Source organism: Micromys minutus (assembly GCF_963924665.1).
Source record: "Micromys minutus genome assembly, chromosome: X".
Classification (NCBI taxonomy): domain Eukaryota; kingdom Metazoa; phylum Chordata; class Mammalia; order Rodentia; family Muridae; genus Micromys; species Micromys minutus.
Window position 1 is genome coordinate 124,499,324 of NC_137970.1, and position 18,772 is coordinate 124,518,095.

General features: G+C 43.4%; 1 protein-coding gene across 1 annotated transcript in view; it reads right to left on the reverse strand.

Moving 5' to 3' along the window:
• The window catches only part of CD99L2 (CD99 molecule like 2), a 67,149-nt gene extending 48,889 nt beyond the window's left edge, over window positions 1-18,260 (reverse strand). The window contains exon 1 of the mRNA XM_080910979.1: window positions 17,963-18,260. Coding sequence (XP_080767105.1) covers window positions 17,963-18,029 — 67 coding nt within the window. The 5' untranslated portion in view covers window positions 18,030-18,260. The remainder of the gene's footprint in view (window positions 1-17,962) is intronic.
• Between the last annotated feature and the right edge of the window lie 512 nt (window positions 18,261-18,772).

Below are 18,772 nucleotides of genomic sequence, written 5' to 3' on the forward strand. Positions count from 1 at the left end.
GTATTTACACATAGATGCATGTAACACAATTAATGAAAAAGGAGGTCATGGATTTAAAAGAGAGCAAGCAGGAGTAGATGGGAGGCATTTTAACATTTATTTTAGTGTCATGCTGTGTATGGCCAAGGAGGCCAGATGTGTCAGAGCCTGTGGAGCTAGAATTCCAGGCAGTTGTGAGCCATCTGACATGGGTGCTGGGCACCAAACTCAGTTCTTCTGGAAGAATAATATATACTTCCAAACACTGAGCCATCTCTCCAGCCTTCATGGAAGGGTTTGGAGGGAGGACAGGGAATGGAGAAATGTTGTAATTATATTATAATTTCAAAATAAAAGACATAATTTTTATAACACACTTGAAACATCAAGTCTCTTTCCCCCTTTACCCTCAACCAGAGGACCATTTTGTCCTGCCTATCACCCCACATCCCTGTAGTAGTCACAGAGTAGATGAGTTCTAACGTTTCTGCACAAAGGATGCCCAAGAGGCCTGAGGCCAGACACCTGTAGTAGAACCACTGAGACACAACCCCACAGTACACTCAACATGTTTGTCAGAGGAATTCACCTACCTAGAATTCTGAGGAACATAGATACTCCCGAGTGAGGGGAACACAAATAAGTGGATGACACATGAAATAACATGAATACCAGAAGACCTGGACAGAATAGCAGAACCCAGGCTACAAAAGAAGACTGCATGCGCTGTCCATTTAGTTTAGTGTGTGCTTATTAACCACCACTCAGTGGAAGAAAAATGTACTTAGGCCCCTGCAATGGGTCAGAGTCATTTCATCTGACCCCTCACTTAACACACAGATTGTGGAATTTTCATTTCTGTTTTTCATAAGATCTTACACTGTTTATAAAAGCATATATGGAAGTTGTCTAGATATGATCTAGGAATCTATTGTGGTTTTATGTAAAATAAAAGCAATATGACATCATGACACAATGCTAATGATATAATGTCCAGTCCCCTGTGATGGGTGCAATCCCTCAGAGGGGTTCTCATTTCAAGTGTCAGGATATATACAGTTGATATTTTATGTGGCAGAAATCACTATAAAGTGTAAGTAAGCCAAGTTCTAAGGTATTGGAGATAGGGCTATTATCTTGTATTATCTGGATGGGCTCTGAGGTCACCATAAGAAGAGTGATGATCAGACAACACGTGGTCAGTGGATCAGTGGAAGAAGCCATGATTCCTGAGATAAAGACACATTTCAAAAAACAAAACAAACAACAAACCCTGGAAAGGCAAAGAAACTAGAGCCTTCAAAGGGGTACAACACTGTTAACCCTGAACTTTATTCTAAATGAGGATCTTTCAGTCACCCAGTACCCAAAAATGTAAAGGAATGGATTTGTGTTGCTTTAGGCAGAAATAAACTATTTGCCTCTTTCTCCTATGTAACAATCCAGATACCATCTCAAGGCTGGAGAATAGTAAGAACATTGTATTCTTTGCCTGAGAGAAGTTCCAAAGCAGGTGACATCTGTTTAAAATAAACCACGTGCTCACCTTTGTTCTTCAGAGGTCTGCAGTATTCATTTGGAAATCTTTCCAGATCCTATTCTTTAATGTCACACTTTCAACAAGCAATTATTCTTTTTGTAAAAAAAAAAATGGAGTCCTACTTACAATTATGTATATTCTAATTGGGCAATATGACTGGCAAAGGCCTTAATTATGGTCCATAATTCACACCTAGTGTATTATTAGGCCTTTGCTACACATTGGCATTTGTGAACATTGTACCATGGCCCTGTCATCTGCACAGCTTCTTCCAATTATTGTGATTACAGAGGACCTGTGAGAGGTGAGGTGACAAATGACAGCATTCCACCCACCTGAGGGACACATCTTTTGGTCATACTAACCTAAAACTCAGAAGAGAGGCTTCCGAGAGATCACATCTATCCACGAGAAAACAGTTAGCTATTCTTATATTTTTGTGAGATACAAAATGATTAAGAACAGCAAGGAAGATGCAAGAAAAGATTCCATCCAGAAGCCAAGAGAACTCGGGAGCATGGCTCTGCTGATATTTTGAGCTCTGAGGAATTCTACTTACCAGAATTGTAAGAAAATTATTATTTCTTTTCAAATTTTAAGCTACCCAGTTTATTGTACAATTATCCTCTGCATAAATAGCAGAAACCCTGATAACCTAAGCTGGATTCCTTGAACCCATGTAAAGGTGACACAGCACACACATATACACACCCTCACTCACTCATGCTCACACTGAATTAAGCAAAATGGAAGCTGTCAGCTACTCTTGACACCATGTCTACACTCTGTCATAATGGACTCTAATCCTCTGGAACCATAATCCCAATTTTATTTTTAATTTGCTTTGGTCATGGTGTCTTTCAACACAGTAAAAAGTAACTAATACGTACTGTCATATATTCAGTCTTTTATTGACCAAATGATGCTGTGTGGCCAGTTGTTAATATACTACTTTAGCTAAAAGCAGGAATCATAGAGGTTGGCAAGGAAAAAGACAATGGACAAATGGCTTCTGCCTTTGACTAGAGTACTGAACACTTCTTGAACTAGGAGACAATGAAAATATACTACTTTACACTTATCCTGTGACTGAAAATTATTACACAAATGAATAGGGAAGCAACACAGAAACTCACAGTTCCTTATGGTAGGAAATGAAGCCAGTACAGACTTCCTAAGAATAGCATTGCAGCACCAAGGTAGCTCTTCCAGTATTCGTGTGTGAGTGTGAGTGTGTGTGTGTGTGTGTGTGTGTGTGTGTGTGTGTGAGTGTGTGTATGAGTGTGTGTGTGTCACTCCTTATTCCCCAGAGGAAGATGTTCCTGTGTTATTTATCTTTCCATGAACTTAAGAAGAAAAACGTAATATTAATATTATGTTGTTTTTATAAGAGTTGCCTTGGTCATGGTGTCTGTTCACAGCGGTAAAACCCTAAGAGAGAAGTCATAAGCCAAAGGTGTACTTCATTGGTAGAGTGCTTGCATAGCATGCACAAGGGCATGGTTTCCAGCCTCAGCACTCAAAAGAATGGAAAGAAAAAGAAGGGAGGAAAAATGGAGGAGAGAGTCATTGGAACAAGTAGCAAGATAAATTTAGAAACTATAGCATTTCCAAATGACTATCTTTCCAGCATCTTTTTCTCCCTCCACGACCTGCTCCTCCTAACACTATACACAGTATACTAATGAACACTCATGAACATTTCATAAGCACACAAACACACTTGTCCATTTATGCTTTGAGGACAAAGCAACTTATAATGTGGGGTGGCTGAATACATCTGCTTTCTGGAAACAAAGATAGGCCACCTCCAATCAGTCCTCTAGTTCTTATCTCATACCTGGCTGTAATTTTCATATCATCCTTACGTGGGTGTCTTATCTTCTTTACCTTCTCCTAGATTTTTCCAGTGTGCTCGGCTGACTTAACAGTGCTGTAAGACAGGGCGTGTGCTCCTGGCACTGTTTGCTCTCAGCCAAGGCAGACTGATGTGTGCTTATTCTCCCTCCCTTCCTTCCTCCTTCCCTCTCTCCTTCCCTCTGGGGGCCCCCTTCTTCCCCCCCCATCCTTTGCCTTCCTCAAAGCTATACTATACCCTTCACACTCAAGAAAGAGGAAAAGTGACTCCCATTTTAGAGTGTTTTCCTTAAAAAATGGCTGTCTGTAAAAGCAAATAGACTCTTCAAACTCCCTTCAATGCATTTGTATCTTTGGCCTTTCGGAGGAAGGGAGGAAAGGAGGAGAAAGGACGACTGACTGCGAAGGTTGTTCTCATTCCCACTGCTGGTGAGGCGTTTGATTTCCTAAGTATTAATCAAAATCACTCTTGATTATAGCAAAAACAACCTTTGCTATAATTTTAATGCAATTAACGAGAATATATGGTAATTCTGAGCAATCTTGCTCTTGAGATTAAAGAACAGCCTGCCAGGAAACATACGAATAAAGCTTTAAGATCAAAATTTGCATAATTAGGTTTCTTCCCTACACTGCCCACCCCCACCCCCACCCCCAGCGTCACTGGCTGTGATAAGTTCTACTGAAAAAGATGTTTAAAGTCAAGTTGGCAAGCCTCTAGCCCAGGCTTCCCCCTGAGCTGGAACATCCTTTTCCAATACCGTTTTCCTGTTTTTACAACCCATGCCTGCCAGACTAACAGATAGCCAATGATGACTGACCGAATTAGAGTGCAGAGGTTTTGAGCCCTGCTCTTAAATGTAAGGCAGGGGGGAAAAAAACAGACCTTCTCCCTTAGGAAACTGCTTCCTCCTGCCAGTTTGGCACCATACAAACCTGTGTGTTCCGCTCTATGGGGAGAGAGGTGCTGTGCTTAGTCGTAGCCTAAGCAACATATCAAAGCCCCAAATAAAAAGCATTGTTTAAGAATACAGCCAGACATGCTCCATCTCCTGCACCCCTCCCTCAATAGCGACTATGAGGACAGGGCTGCTGCCTCACTCCAGTCTACCACATGCCCCTCCTCAGCACAACAAACCCCAGTCCTTCAAAGGAGGGTACGTGTTGTTCCAAGAGTACAGACAAAGCAGTAGCCAGCTGTTCCCTGAGAAGTAAGCAGGACACTGCACACATTACAGGTGCTTCTCCCCCAGGAACAAAGATCAGTGCATCGCCACCCACCTGCCTGAGCACTGGAGGACCCAGCCAAACAATTCTCACCTCCTGCCCCCCACCAGGAATCTCACATAGACTTCTTTGTGCACTTGGCCCCTCCCACAAAAAAAAAAGATCTTTAACATTTCAAATCCTGTAAAATGTCAACAGGCCCATCCCACCCCCTTCAATGAGTAGTTCTTGGCTTTGTGCTAAGGCTATGGCTGAAAGGTTAACAGACTTTGATCAGAGGGAACAGAAATCATCATTTTTTGCTATCTGCCTCTATGGAAAGAAAAGGCGGAGAAGAGGAAAAAGTCAAGAACAGGCCACTTTTACAGGGAACTTCAAGCTGGATGCCACACACATCTGTATAATTAAAACATCATGTCCTCAAGCATGCATACCTATATCCTTGGTCTCTCCAAACCCCCTGGGAAACAGTAAAAAAGAGCTGGCCAATCATAGATCACTTGTGACAGCCATCTTCCAGCACATGACAGGCAGAAGCGGGGGGGGGGGGGGGGGGCATCACTGGGACAAATCTAGTCTGCTCAAAGGAATACAAGAAGAAATGAGGGGGAGGAAGAAGAGGAGAAGGAAAGGAGAGAAGTGAAACTAGAGAGGAAGGAAGTGATAGAGGAGAGAGATCAGCAGATTCCCTGAACAGACCTAGCACCTGTTAGACTTTTCATTGGGAAATGACAAGGCTGGCATTAACAACTGTTATCCATGAACATGACTGTGTGTGTCAGCTCTAGAAAACACCCTCAACCAGGTGGCTACAGGCTATCCTAAGAAGCTGTCCAACTACCCAACGGGCTGTCAGTGGGGGCAAAGGAATAGAGACACGTTCTACAGCTGGAATGCACCTGGACAACGAGTTGCAACTGCAGCCAGTGTGCCTGGGATTTATGTGACGTACCAAGTGAGCCACAGCCCAGTTCCATCTCTCCATTTTTTGATTTCTAGCTTTGTAGCTGGAACAAATACTTGACAGAAGCTACTCAGGGAGGAAGACCTTATACTGACTCCAAGTCTTAGAGAATAAAGTGTATCACGGTAAGGGAAGCATAACAGAGTGGCTGGACCAGGGACAAGAGGAGCGTGTGGGTGCCGCGTCTCACATCTCAGAGGACCTGGACCAGCGATGGCCTGTGCAGTGTGTGCTGAGAAGGAAGAGAAACAGCCAAGAAGGGAGGCAGGTCATGTGTCTTACGGACCATAAATATACCTGGCTTCCAACCAAAACCTAAGCCTGATTGCCCAAGCATGAAACACAGGGGACTTGGTGCTCTGATTCCAATTTCAGAAAACCTCCTTCTATTTAAAACAGTCAAACAGCGTTAAGGAGATGGCTCAGTAAAGTTCTTGCTGCACAAGCATAGAGGCCTGAGTTCAGATGAGCAGCAGCCATGTAAAAGCTGAATGTGGCGGTGCTCATCTGTAAATCGAGCACTGGGTATATGGAGACAGGCGGTTCCTGGAACTCCTTAGTCACCCCACCTAGTCAATTGTAAAGTCTATAGTTTCGGTGACAGACTGTCAAAAACTAAGGTGGCCTGGACTAGAGTGATGGCTCTGTGGTTAAAATCACTCACTGTTCTTTCATAAGACCTAAGTTCAGTTCACAGAACCCCGTGTTAGGGGGCTTACAACCACCTGTTAACTCCAGTTCAAGGAGAACTCGAACCCCCTTCTGGCCATATAGGCACTGCACACATATGTAAGTGATGTACCTACATATGAGCTGCCACAACAGACACAAAAGATAAATAAATAAAATTATTATTTTTAAGTAGAGAGCAATTGAAGACACATGGTGTTGCCCTCTAGCCATGGCATGTATACAAATGTGCACAAAACACACAAACATATACACAACACAAATATACACACAATATATAAGGAGCTTTTTTGCTTAACAGAAAACCTGTGGTAAATGCCCTTCATGGGATTTTTGTGCCAGAACATCAGCATGGGATGAATTAGCCACCAAACCCTGAGTACCTACCAATTACCAGGTACTGAGGAGGAGAAAGGATTAGAAAGTGGGAGGTTGGCAGAGACACTGGAACAAAAGAGACCATGCCTTTCACGCAAAGGGACAGAAGAAAAGCGAGGCAGAGAAAGCCTCCTGAGTCAGACCAATCATACAGACAGCCCCAGAGAGCCTGTGGAGACAGGGTGTGTGGCAGGAACCCAGAGAAAGAAAACAAGGCAGAGGAGGAAGGCCATGTTAGGGAGAGGTGGGAGGACATCGGGGAGGGGGCCAGGTGAGAGCATGAGAAGGACGAGCCTTGTCATTTCAGACTAGATGGTGACACCCTCTGAGCCAGGGATATAGCAGAGGCTGGCCTGAGGAAGAACACACATGGAAAATGGAGGCTTTAGCCTCCTCACCCCTTTAGTGGATCTGATGCCACTTGGCTAGATTCTCTCGGTCCTTTGTCTCTGAGATGAAGTCTTCCTCTTGTGTGACTCTTATCCTGTGTCACTTCAGTGACCTTCATGCCATGTAGGTGTGCTACAGAATGCTAACGTTCATGGTCACCTCTCCACCTGTCTCTGTTATGTTCCTCCACATCTAGGTGGTCGCATTCACAGGGGCTGCGGAGCTCTGCACCAGGGGCCAGGTCTCTCTCTTGACCAAACTAAACTTCCTGAGAACTGTTTAAATACTAAGAATTCATGGCCAACTCTTTCTTCCCTTTCCCCTGCATGCCTCCTTGCTGAACAAATTATTTTTTGAAATGCCTCTTGCTTTATGTACCTAGAAGATGTCTTCAAGATTCCTGAGTGACATGATCTCAAGAATTCACCAGATAACTAACTATAGATTCACAGAGTTGAGAAGAAACAGAAAGAGGTTCTTGTGCTTTTCTCAGTTTCCTCCAAAGGTCACATTATGACAAAATACAGTATATTATCTCAATAAAGACACCAAAATTCATCTATCCATACACTGAGTTTGGACTTCCACTGTTTTACCTGCATTCATTTGAGAGTGTTTATTCATCTCCATACACATTTATCACATGTATAGAGTCATGTGATACCACCACAGTCCAGAGAGAACAGTTCCATCACCATAACAACTCCTTCTCCTCACCTCTCCTATGTCTTCATCCTGTACCCATCCCAAACCCCAAATACCCACCAATTTGTTCTTTGCCTCCATAGTGATGTAATTCCAAGAAAGTCATACATGTGGAATCAGACTGTTTGCCTGATTCCATTCACCTCGATTCTGAACCATCATCTCTCCCAGTGGAGTTACCAAAAGGTTGTTACGTTTCATTCCATGATCTGGAGCTCATTCCAGTATTGGGTAATTTCAAATCAAGTGTTATGAAAATTCATGAACAAGAAGCTTTGTGAGGCAGAGAGCTACCACATAAAAGGAATCAAGAGGATAAGAAGACACACTAACCATCTTCTTACCTCAACTCCCCCACTATGCCTGGTTCAAAACAAAATCTCTATAGCTCTATGCTCATGAATGGAAAACTTGGAAATTACTTATCTGTTCTTTCCATTGAACTGAAAAGTATTAAGCACCTACCCTCTTGCATGCCCTAGGGATATAACACTAAATAAAACAGACCAAAAATTACTTTTATACAAATAATATATTCAACTGAATTTAATGGACATTATTCAATAACTACATACACTTCAAAAACTTGGTCAAAACCAGGCAACATAGCAAAAGAAAACATGGGCGTCTGTCTCTCTCTCTGTCTCTGCCTGCCTGCCTGTCTGTCTGTCTCTCTCTGTCTCTGTCTCTGTCTGTCTCTCTCTCTCTCTCTCTCTCTCTCTCTCTCCCTCTCTGTGTGTGTGTGTGTGTGTGTGTGTGTGTGTGTGTGTGTGTGTGTGTGTGTGTAGAGGCTATGGGTCACCCATCATCAGAAGCACACACAAATTTTTTTAATTAGTTAATAGTGTCGCTGCTAATTTCAGATATATAAAAAATTCATTAGCTTTCTCAGGCAACAATGTTTTTGAGTTAGAGAAATGGAGGAGGAGGAAGAACTCCTATTCATAACAGGAATCTATACATTGTGGGGAACGAAGATGAATAAGATTATGAAAACAAAGATAAAGAATTACATAGATCACATTTGAATGGGAAATCTCGATAATGGAAAAGAAAATTACATCTTTTAAGATTTTTAAGATCATGTATATAGAGCAGAGTATTAGTTGTACATGTATTAGTGCAGTGCCCACTGAAGCGGGGCCTCAGACCCTCTGGACTTGGAGTCACAGGTGTTGGGCACTCACTGCATGCCTTTCATCACTTCCATCTCTCTAGCCCCTTAAACTACAAATTCTTAAAGTTGATTCTCCTCAAACTCATCTATAGAGCAAATTTCACTCCAACCAGGCAGTTAAGAACATGTGTTGCTCTTGCAGAGGACCTGAGTTTCATTCCCAGCATCTACATAGCTACTTACATCTGTAACTTCAATGCCAGGAGATCCAACACCTTCCTGACCTCTGAGGGCACAAAGCACCACATAATACACATCCATGCATATAGGGAAAAGAGAAAGAAAGAAAGGAACAAGGGAGAAAGGAACGAATGGACAGATGGACAAGCAAACAAATGAACTTAGTGAGGATCAGGAAGAAGATGGTAAAATTTCTAAACGTACTTTTTTAATTGCAGGACACAAATGACCAGCTATATCATTAACTGTGTTCCTAGACAACGTCTGATCCCAAGTTCAAGTCAAAGGTTACGGGGTTCATTATTCAGATGCCATTTGCCTAGACATCTGCCACAAATTCAAGTGATGAGTGTTTGGTTCTCTGCTTTGTACTTTTAAGTTAATTCAGCACCATCCCAAATAACAAAGAATGAGAGCCACGCCCTTTTCACTCAGTTCTGCCTCCCAGGGAATTCACTCAGAACTATTTAAAACTTAACTCAAACCTACAAGACATAAGCTGGGGGTGTAACACAGCTGGCAGGACTTGCATGGGAATTCAGGTCCTAGCGCTCAGATCAGGTGGCTCATGGGAATCTGGTGCCTTCTTTTAAAACCCCTACATGTTGGGCCAGAAAGATGGCCCAGAGAGTAAAGATGATTACTACCTGACCTCAATCCCTGGAACACACATGGAAGAATGGGAAAACTGACTCCCATAAGCTGTCCTCTGACCTCCACACACACACACACTCACTCACTCACACACAAATATATATGGTTTTGGTTAGAAACAGGTCAGTCCTTTAATCCCAACACTCAGGAGGCAGAAGTGGTTGGGGTTTTGTGTCCACTACAGAGTTCCAGGACAGTCAGGGCTACATAGGGAGATCCTGTCTAAAAAAAACAAACAAACTCTGGGTGGTGGTGGCACAAACCTTTAATCTTAGCACTTGGAAGGCAGAGGCAGGTGGATATCTAAGAGTTCAAGGCCAGCCTGTGCTACACAGTGAGTCCCAGGATAGCCAGGGATACACAGAGAAACCCTGTCTTAAAAACCCAAAACCAAAACAAACAAAAATAGATGCTCAGGAGAGTTGGGAAGATGGTTCAGTGGGTCAAGTGCTTGTTACAAAAGCACAAGGACCTGAGTTTGGATCCGCAGCACCCATATAGAAGCATGGCAACATGAGTCTGCAACCCAGCAGTGTGGAATGGAAACAGGCAGATGCTGAGGGTTTGCTAGCTGTACAATCTACAACTATCCAGGTTCAGTGAGAAATGAACTCAACAAAGGTAGACACCTCTGATCTCCATCTCCCTCTCTCTCTCTCTCTCTCACACACACACACACACACACACACACACACTCAAAAACACGCTATACGTGTTGGGAGTGCATGCTTATAATCCTAGCACTGTGGTGGTGGAGTGAGTTTGAGGCCACCATAGGGGGCCTGAAACTTTTAGAGGAGGTATTGGCAGGCTAATGGCTACTGAGAGTCACTGTCCTTTGGGGGTGTGGCTTCTGGTAGTTATCTCATGCCTCAGTGGGTGGCCACACACTCATGTGCATATGTGCAGTATTAATTTGATTTTGAAAAATATTGATAACAATTAAAAAGACAAGAATTTGGAAGGAGGGTGGGGTGAGAACTGGGGGAAGTTGGAGGGAGTGGTACATGGATATACTCAGTTATTTATGCATTGTATAAATGTATAAAACATTCAAAGAGTAAAAACAACTTTAAAAGTAAATAAGGAAGCAAACAAACAAAATTGATAAAGCTTATGAAACAACAAGAAATGAAATGCAGAAATGTGGGTGGCCACACACATATGCAGCCACTTTCTCTGAGGCAGACAAAGGACCACATTCAAGCTTCTGCATGGTAAGTTAAGAAATGTAACAGAAATTCTAGTCTAATAAAATTGGGAACCCAAAATGTTAGAGCCAAGGAATAAGACTGAGTCAAAAGCAAAAAAAAAAAATAAAAAATGTGTTTCCTAAATTAAGCCCTAGATACTGAAAGGATCTAAGAGCTGGTGACACCAAACAAAGCCCACCACACAAGGCAAATGACAAAAACTCAACAGAAATCATGTATGAGAGAGACATACATACATATATCAGTTGGGGCAAACAATGGTGATGACTTGGAGATGTGTATGTGTGTGTGTGTGTGTGTGTGTGTGTGTGTGTGTGTGTACATATATGCTTTAGTGCTACCACTGCAATCCTTCATTTGATTATATTATAGTTTACTCTCTGGGTTTTGCTGTACTAGATTATTAACTGAGAGCAAAGAAGAATGTTTTACTTCCATGTCTGTTAACACAAAACACCTGACTTAATAAACAAACGATACTGACTTTTTAAAATAAGTCAATAAAGAAGTTAACGGCCCTTTCTTGTATTACTTAAGATTAAGGCAAACAGTGGGGATGACTTGGAGAGAGATAGAAATAGATGGACGGACGGACGGACAGATATTGTAAGAAGAAAATATGGCAAAGAAAACAGGAAAATAGAGCATTGTGAGAGGAAACCAGGAGAAAATAGTAAAACAAGGAACCAAGCCAAAGGCTTGACCAGGCAATTCATTAAAAGAAGAAACCATCTTAGACAAGCTCACAGAGACATGTAATTTAAAGCAGAGTAATATAAATGTGTAACTCTTGTAGGTCTCTATCATGATAAAGTTGACAAGGCCAAGTGCTGGCAAGGCCATTACACAATGGCTACTTTAGTATACTGCTGGTGGCCAAAACCAAAACAGCCACTTTAGGAGACAATGAAGTGATAAGCAGTGTGCACAGCACACTGTAATTTTGCAATAGGAAGCATCAAACTTTTTGGTCTTACAACTCTAGATGCTTAGACACTTGAACACCTTCATGTTTTTTAAATACGGTTTCTAACTATTGATATTTATCATATTAAAAGTTAATATGGATTTTTAAGGCACAAAACAGAGTACACGCTCCACTAGCATCAAAGCACATTTTTATTTAAACTTTTGTTATAAAAGCTTTTCAAGTTAAACAACAAACAAACAACAAAAATCAAAAACAACAAAAACCAAAAATCATCAGGCACTGAGATTGGTGAGAGCTAATGTCTACCCATCTCATTGAATTCCTGTACAGTAGAACAGCCAAAGCTCACCAGAGTCCAGGCTGGATCTGAGATCAGTGGAGCTGACACCCACAAAGATGGCCCCTGACCTCAGTCCTTCCATCACATCTATCCTGAGGCGGTGAGGAAACTTTGGTGACTCGTGAGTATATTTAAATCAGAGAGGGAACTCTGAAGAATACATCTGCAAGCTGTCTGAAACCTTTTATCCTAGCATTTGGGAGCAGACGCAGAAGTAGGTGAGTTCAAGGCTAGCCTGAGCTACACATTGAGATCCTGTCTCAGAAAAATCTGTCAAGGTCTGGGGTGTGTCTTGGCAGTAGAGCATTTGAGTAGCACGTACAAGGTTCTCATGCCTATCCCTAGCACCACATACATACAGAAACATCTTGAGAGTTATGAGATACACATCCTTGCCAGAACCAGTAGTACTCCAGCAGTAGAGATCTACCCTCCAGCACACACTGGGTACTATCTGCAGCCATCGTCATGTTGCAAGACAGGTACTGGGTAAAGGCAAACATCTTACACTTTTCCCTTGCCAACAAAATATCCATTATCAACAAAGCAACTTTCAGACTTTTCCTGTTATAGCCCCACCACCACTTCCTGGAACCCAGAACCTCGTATATGCTAAACAGGCTTCTCACACTATGCTATCCTACCCACATACAACTTCCAGGCTAAAGTTCAAAGGCCTGGGGGTAAGGAACTGCTCTCTTGTCTGCATCTAGAATAAGCCCAAGTAACTCTTCTCTGATCTAGATCTAGACTTCTGAAGACCGATGCTCTGCCAATTCCACTAAGGGAGCTGTCCCACTGAACATTGTACTCTCTACATGAAGCCTCAACCATAGAGAAAATTCTAGAAAAGCCTTTGGATCCAACTAGCTCACTCCCTTCATTGGAGAGGACAATACAATTGACAACTGACAGACACATCCTGGCATCATTCAAAGGGCTAAAGATAAAGAGATGTGCAGGACACCAAATACCTCTAATGATCATTGCTACCCAGAGAACTAAAGGGACCAGCTTCACACTAGAGGTATACACAGTCACTGCCACCAGGAGGACTGGGGAAAGCTTTGGGGGATGCATCATTTCAACAGGATCTTACAGCTCAGTGAATCTGTGCCACAGTTTTGAAACTGGGGCTAAAAGTTACTGGACACTCCTCTACTTGCAAGGTAGAATATGTATTGTTACCTAGAATATCAACTATCCTATGTGACTCATAACACGTAGAATTCAATGAAAGCAACACTTTATGACTTCGAAGGTCAGTTGACTAAAGAGCATATATGCAGACATATGGAAGAGTGGTGTCAGAGTTCATATAACACAGGGTGACCTCTAATTTTCTGTGTAGCTGAGGCTAGCCTTGAACTCCTGATTCTCCTGCCTCCTCCATCTGAATGTTGGGATTAAAGACATTCACCACCAAATCCAATGGTGATCTTATATACCTACTTTAGAATAACAAATCCTCAGTCAATGGACCACTGAGCAGACTTTTGGAAGAGCTGAGTCTAGAATAAAGAAAGGTTCAGGAACCTCTGAGCCAGGCTTCCCAGGAACCCAAGAGCAGCAGATGAATGACACTCAAAATGTACAAAGTGACAGTAAACACAAAGTTGGAAAAGCCAAGCCATCAGGTAGGAAACATAACTGGAAATAGGAAAGTCAGTGTGTCTAGAAAGTATACCTCCAGAACTCAGTGAAGCTCCTTGGCTTAGGCCTCCACATCCAGCTTACTTTACATTTATTTATTCATTCACTGTCAGGATTTGCAAAGTGTATTTTTTAAATGTTGCCTGGAACCTGGAGGATATAGGGTTACTATGCACTAATCTGAATGGAACTACTGGAGGGTAGATCCTGCACTGAGAACTTTAGACACTTACATTTATTTAACCATACTAGCTGCCACGCCAGGAGGAAAAGGCCGTTATCCCCAAGGCGTAAGTGAAGAAACTAAGTCTCCAGAAGGTCTCATTTTCAAAATGAACATACAAAGTATGGGTTTCTTTATGATATTTGACACTTCCCTCATGCTCACGGCCCCAGCATCCACTTATTCTCCTTCTGCCTCCTCATTGATTTTGCATCTGAGAAAAACATTATAGTTAGCTTTTCCCCTTTAACCCCCTCTTTTCTTGTCACATTACTATTCCCCTACCTGTGCTCAACAGTCCTGTTTATCTTCATGTCATATAAATATAAATATATACATGGTACACATATAGACTCAGCATATGAGAGAAGAAACTCAGGTATTTGCTTAACATGATCATATCCAGTTCTACGTATTTTCCAGCAAGGAATATAACCTTTTTTGTTCACAGTTGAATAAAACTCCATTGTGGGGCTGGTAAGATGGTTCAGTAGGTAGAGACACTTGCCATCAAGCCTGATAACCTGAGACTGATCCCTGGGACCTATATGATGGATGAAGACAATCAACTAAAAGAAAGCTGTCCTTTGACCTCCATGTGTGCCCTTCAGTGTGGCATAGTGCCTATACGTACACACCCCAATAATACCAATAATATAACAATGGTAATATTTTAAATTGTTTCCAAACCCATCATGTACATGTAGCACATTTTCACTAGCCACCTGTCAGTTGATGGGAGTATGGACTGATTCCATATCCTGGCTAACTTCATGGTCTCTTGACTTGAGGTCCTTTAGGTATATGCACGAGAGTGGTAGAGCTGAATCATATGGGAGTTGTATTTGTAGATTCTGAGGAACCTCATACTGATTTCCACAGTGGCTAAGCCCGCCCCCCAAACACACACACACATCTTCATCAGCACCACTCTAACCTCAAGCAATTTTAATTTGCATTTCCCCAAAGACCTAGGACGTTGAACATTTCCTCAAATATTTATTAGCCATTTATATTTGGTCTTTTGAGAGCTGTCTATTTCCTGATTGGGTGGTCCTGACTGTGGTGAGATGGAATTGCAAAGCAGTTTGAATTGCAAAGCAGTTTGAATTGCACAGACCCTTTTTGTTCGTTTATTTTTTTCAAGACTGAATGAAACAGGTCACTGTGTGTGTCGAGGGGCAGAGCAGATCATGGTGGCAACCTTGCCAGGTTGTTACATCCCATACATGTGTATGATGTACTAAGAGTCTGGCTCCTGGAAGGTCTTCTTGAAGTACAGCCACTGTTGGTATTCTTAAACATACATACAAGCATGCAAGTGCACACACACACACACACAGACACACACACACACACACACAGAGAGAGAGAGAGAGAGAGAGAGAGAGAGAGAGGGAGGGAGGGAGAGAAGATGTTTCAGACACTAAAGTTAACTCCCCTTTGCCTTTAGAGTGACTTTTTAACCTCCCTTTCAACTTTTGATAGCTAAAATCTGTCACTACTTCCTAGAGCCTGGAGGGACTTTACCCCTTATCCCCAGACGTGCTTCTGGAACCTTTTGCATGCCTTCTAGGGTTCCTCAGGTGTATGCCATTACAGAGGACCAGGAACAAGGATAAAGGGACACTGGGGCAGAGCTCTCTGGACCCCACTACAGAAAAAAAAAAGTCCCTGCCTTCAAAACAAAGATACTTCTGGTTCAGTGTTCTGAGGTCAAACAAAACAAAACAAAAAAAGATCCCAGAGTGACATTCTTATCAGGTTGAACCCTGCTATTCCTTCTGATATGTGACTACAGTACCCTCACCTGGAACCTAAACAGTTGTTGTGCTGATTCAGAACAAGATACATGTTAAACATGGTAACACATAAGTGTAAACTCAGGTCTCAGGTCACAGAGGCAAGAAAATCAGAAATCTAATCCAAAGTCTCAGAAAGCAGGGCAGGAGGATCAAGAGTTCAAGGCCAGCTTTGAACACATAGCAAATTAGACGCTACCAAATTGAGCTACATGAGATTCTGTCTTTAAAAAAAAAAAAAAGCAAGCAAACAAGGCAGGACGACATATGATATGCACAGGAAACACCCAGGAAGTGGTAGCTGATCTAAGATGGGCACATTCCTGGACCAAAGACATCTTTGCGATTGTCCGTCATTATATGGACTAAACAGGTTTAGAGAACTCATTTTCAGGAAGCCACTGAAGGTTAGAAGTGGGGCAGCCTCCAGGCCTAAATGAATTATGTCTAGTGTTTTAAGATAGTTACTGTGGAGTCATAGAAGCCTGGGAACAAACCCTAGCTGCCAATTAATCACTGTATGACCTCACCTCTACCAGCTTCCCCAATCTCTCTTAACTCAAAGCAGGAAAACCTAAGGGCATTTATAGTCTAGTTTCAAAGCCTCCATGCTTTAAGATGCAATTATCTACCATGCACAAGGTTTCATGTTCCAATCCAGCAAAGGAAAAAAGAAATAGACATTTGTAGTCTCAGGCATCTCCTGCAGTGTTTGGAACACAACCCTCAAGGATAAGGTGGGCTACAGGATACTTTTCTCTACCAAAACCCATTAGACAATAAAAATGTTATCCCCAAAGGGAGACTAAGACCATGAGCCACGCTTAATCCCTGTGACTGTTCCATAACCATCTATGACTTAGATCTGATGTTCATGCTGGGTTTCCTCCTCTATCGGATTGTCATCTCCGAGATACAAGTCTTGGATGTCTTCAACCCTGTAGCAGCTCCTAGAACCCAGAACCTAAACTGGCCGTATCTCCAAGAGTTGCCTCAGGAAAATGTATTTATTTATTTATTTAGCATAATGTCCTGGGCTAGGAGTCTCCTCTTTCCCAGTGTTCCTTATATGTGACATAAACCTTGCTACAAGTCAGTGCTAAGACCAAGTCTTGTTTGCCTAAGCCTATGTTTCTCACTGGTTGAGTTTGCCTTCATTTTCAGAAAGCTCAAAGCGTAATCCTGCTTTGAATCAATTAAACAATTGCAGTGGTTTCTTGGAGGATGTTTCCCTTCCTGATGTGGAGATGGGACATACATAAATGAAAGAAGACTGCTGGTACATGCTAAGATGCTCTTCTCAGTCAGGCTGTATTTGTCAAAAGAAGCCGCTACTCAGACTTGACTGTGTCTGCAGATTCCCGGGGCATCTGACTTCTCCGCTAAATAAAACACAGAATCTGACTCAGTAGGCCATAAGCTACTGCATTGCTAACATTAGACCCCAGGTGATGTGGCCTGCTACACAAATTGAGTTGCACTCAGTGAAAGAAACTTGTTCCCTTGATTCAGCACAATTTCTGTGTCCACCTCCTCCACAAATATGACCAAAGTCTCTAGAAGTGTAGGGACAGACAGCAAAAGCACATAGGAAGCTGTTAAGACCTACAAGTTGCCCCCACCCTATTTTTGCTTTGCCTCACTCCAAACCCTCCGAGATCCCAATAAAAGTGGCCAGAAAGTCTCCTAGAAGGCTCTCCAGATGCTTTTGCTGCAGGTGGCCTCACAGCCAATTTTCAAAATGACTGGTTTCTTTTCAAGGTTTTTCCCAAGGTACACTCCTAGGGGCAGCTGTTATCACCAATGCTTGGCTAGGATTTTAACATCCTAGTGGTTTAATACCAGCTCTACGAAGGTCCCATCCTTCATCTTCAATTCACAGTGGGTTCAATTCCAGAAGTCTTAGACCCTCACCCCTATCTAGGCCTAGAGCTGCCAGGTCGCCCAATGCCCCCCCCACCTCAGGCCAGCCAGGCGGAGACAGGGCCGCTCATGCGCAGAGCGACCCCCGGGCCACAGGGCGGGGTCCCTAGGTGCCCCAGCCCGCACCCACCTTACCTCTCTGGACCAGAGTGGCCAAGGAGAAAACGAGGCAAACGAGGAAAGCAGTGAGCTTGGCCACCATGGCTGGGAGCAGGCGCAGGGGCCCGGAGGAGCACAGTGCAGGAGGACCCGAGGGGGAGGGGAGGAGCCAGGGAGGAGGAGCCTATCACAACCGCAGGACCCCGCCCAGAGCTGGCACCAGTAGCACAGCCTGAGAGGGCAGTGGCGAGGCGCTCCTAGAAGCCTGCGCGGGGAATCTGGGGGACCAACTCTGCTGGGCCCACCGCAGGAGACAGGGAAACACTGCTGTCTCCGGAACTTGGCCGCAGTCTGGGGGCGGGACATGGGGAGAGGGCGGGGGCAGGACACGGGGAGAAGGCGGGGGCGGGGCTCACAGACACCCATTGGGTAGCCTGATCTGGATTGGGTGGCACGTCTACTTGCTGCCCACAGACCCCTTCCCATCTTGCCGTCGCTATGGGAATGTCAGAAGTGGTCTGCTAACCTCTAGCAGTGTGTCACCAGAAGCGGGGGAGGGGGGGGAGTAGAAGCAGGAGCAGAGATGGTGCTCAGAAATGGCCACCTGTGAGACCACTACACCCTGACTCAGAGCTTATGATCTTGGACCGCACCTTCCTCCTCTAGTTCAGTTCTAGAGGACCCCAGCACTTGCTACTCTAGGCTGAAAGCTGCAACAAAATCCCTGCCCCAGACTAAAAGAACTGGTCTGTGGTAGCTGCTGGGAACCAGATGGAAGCTGGCGATAGTGGCAGGCAACAGGGAGGGTGGGCTCAGTTCAGAGTTAAAGCTCTGGGGAACAGGGTT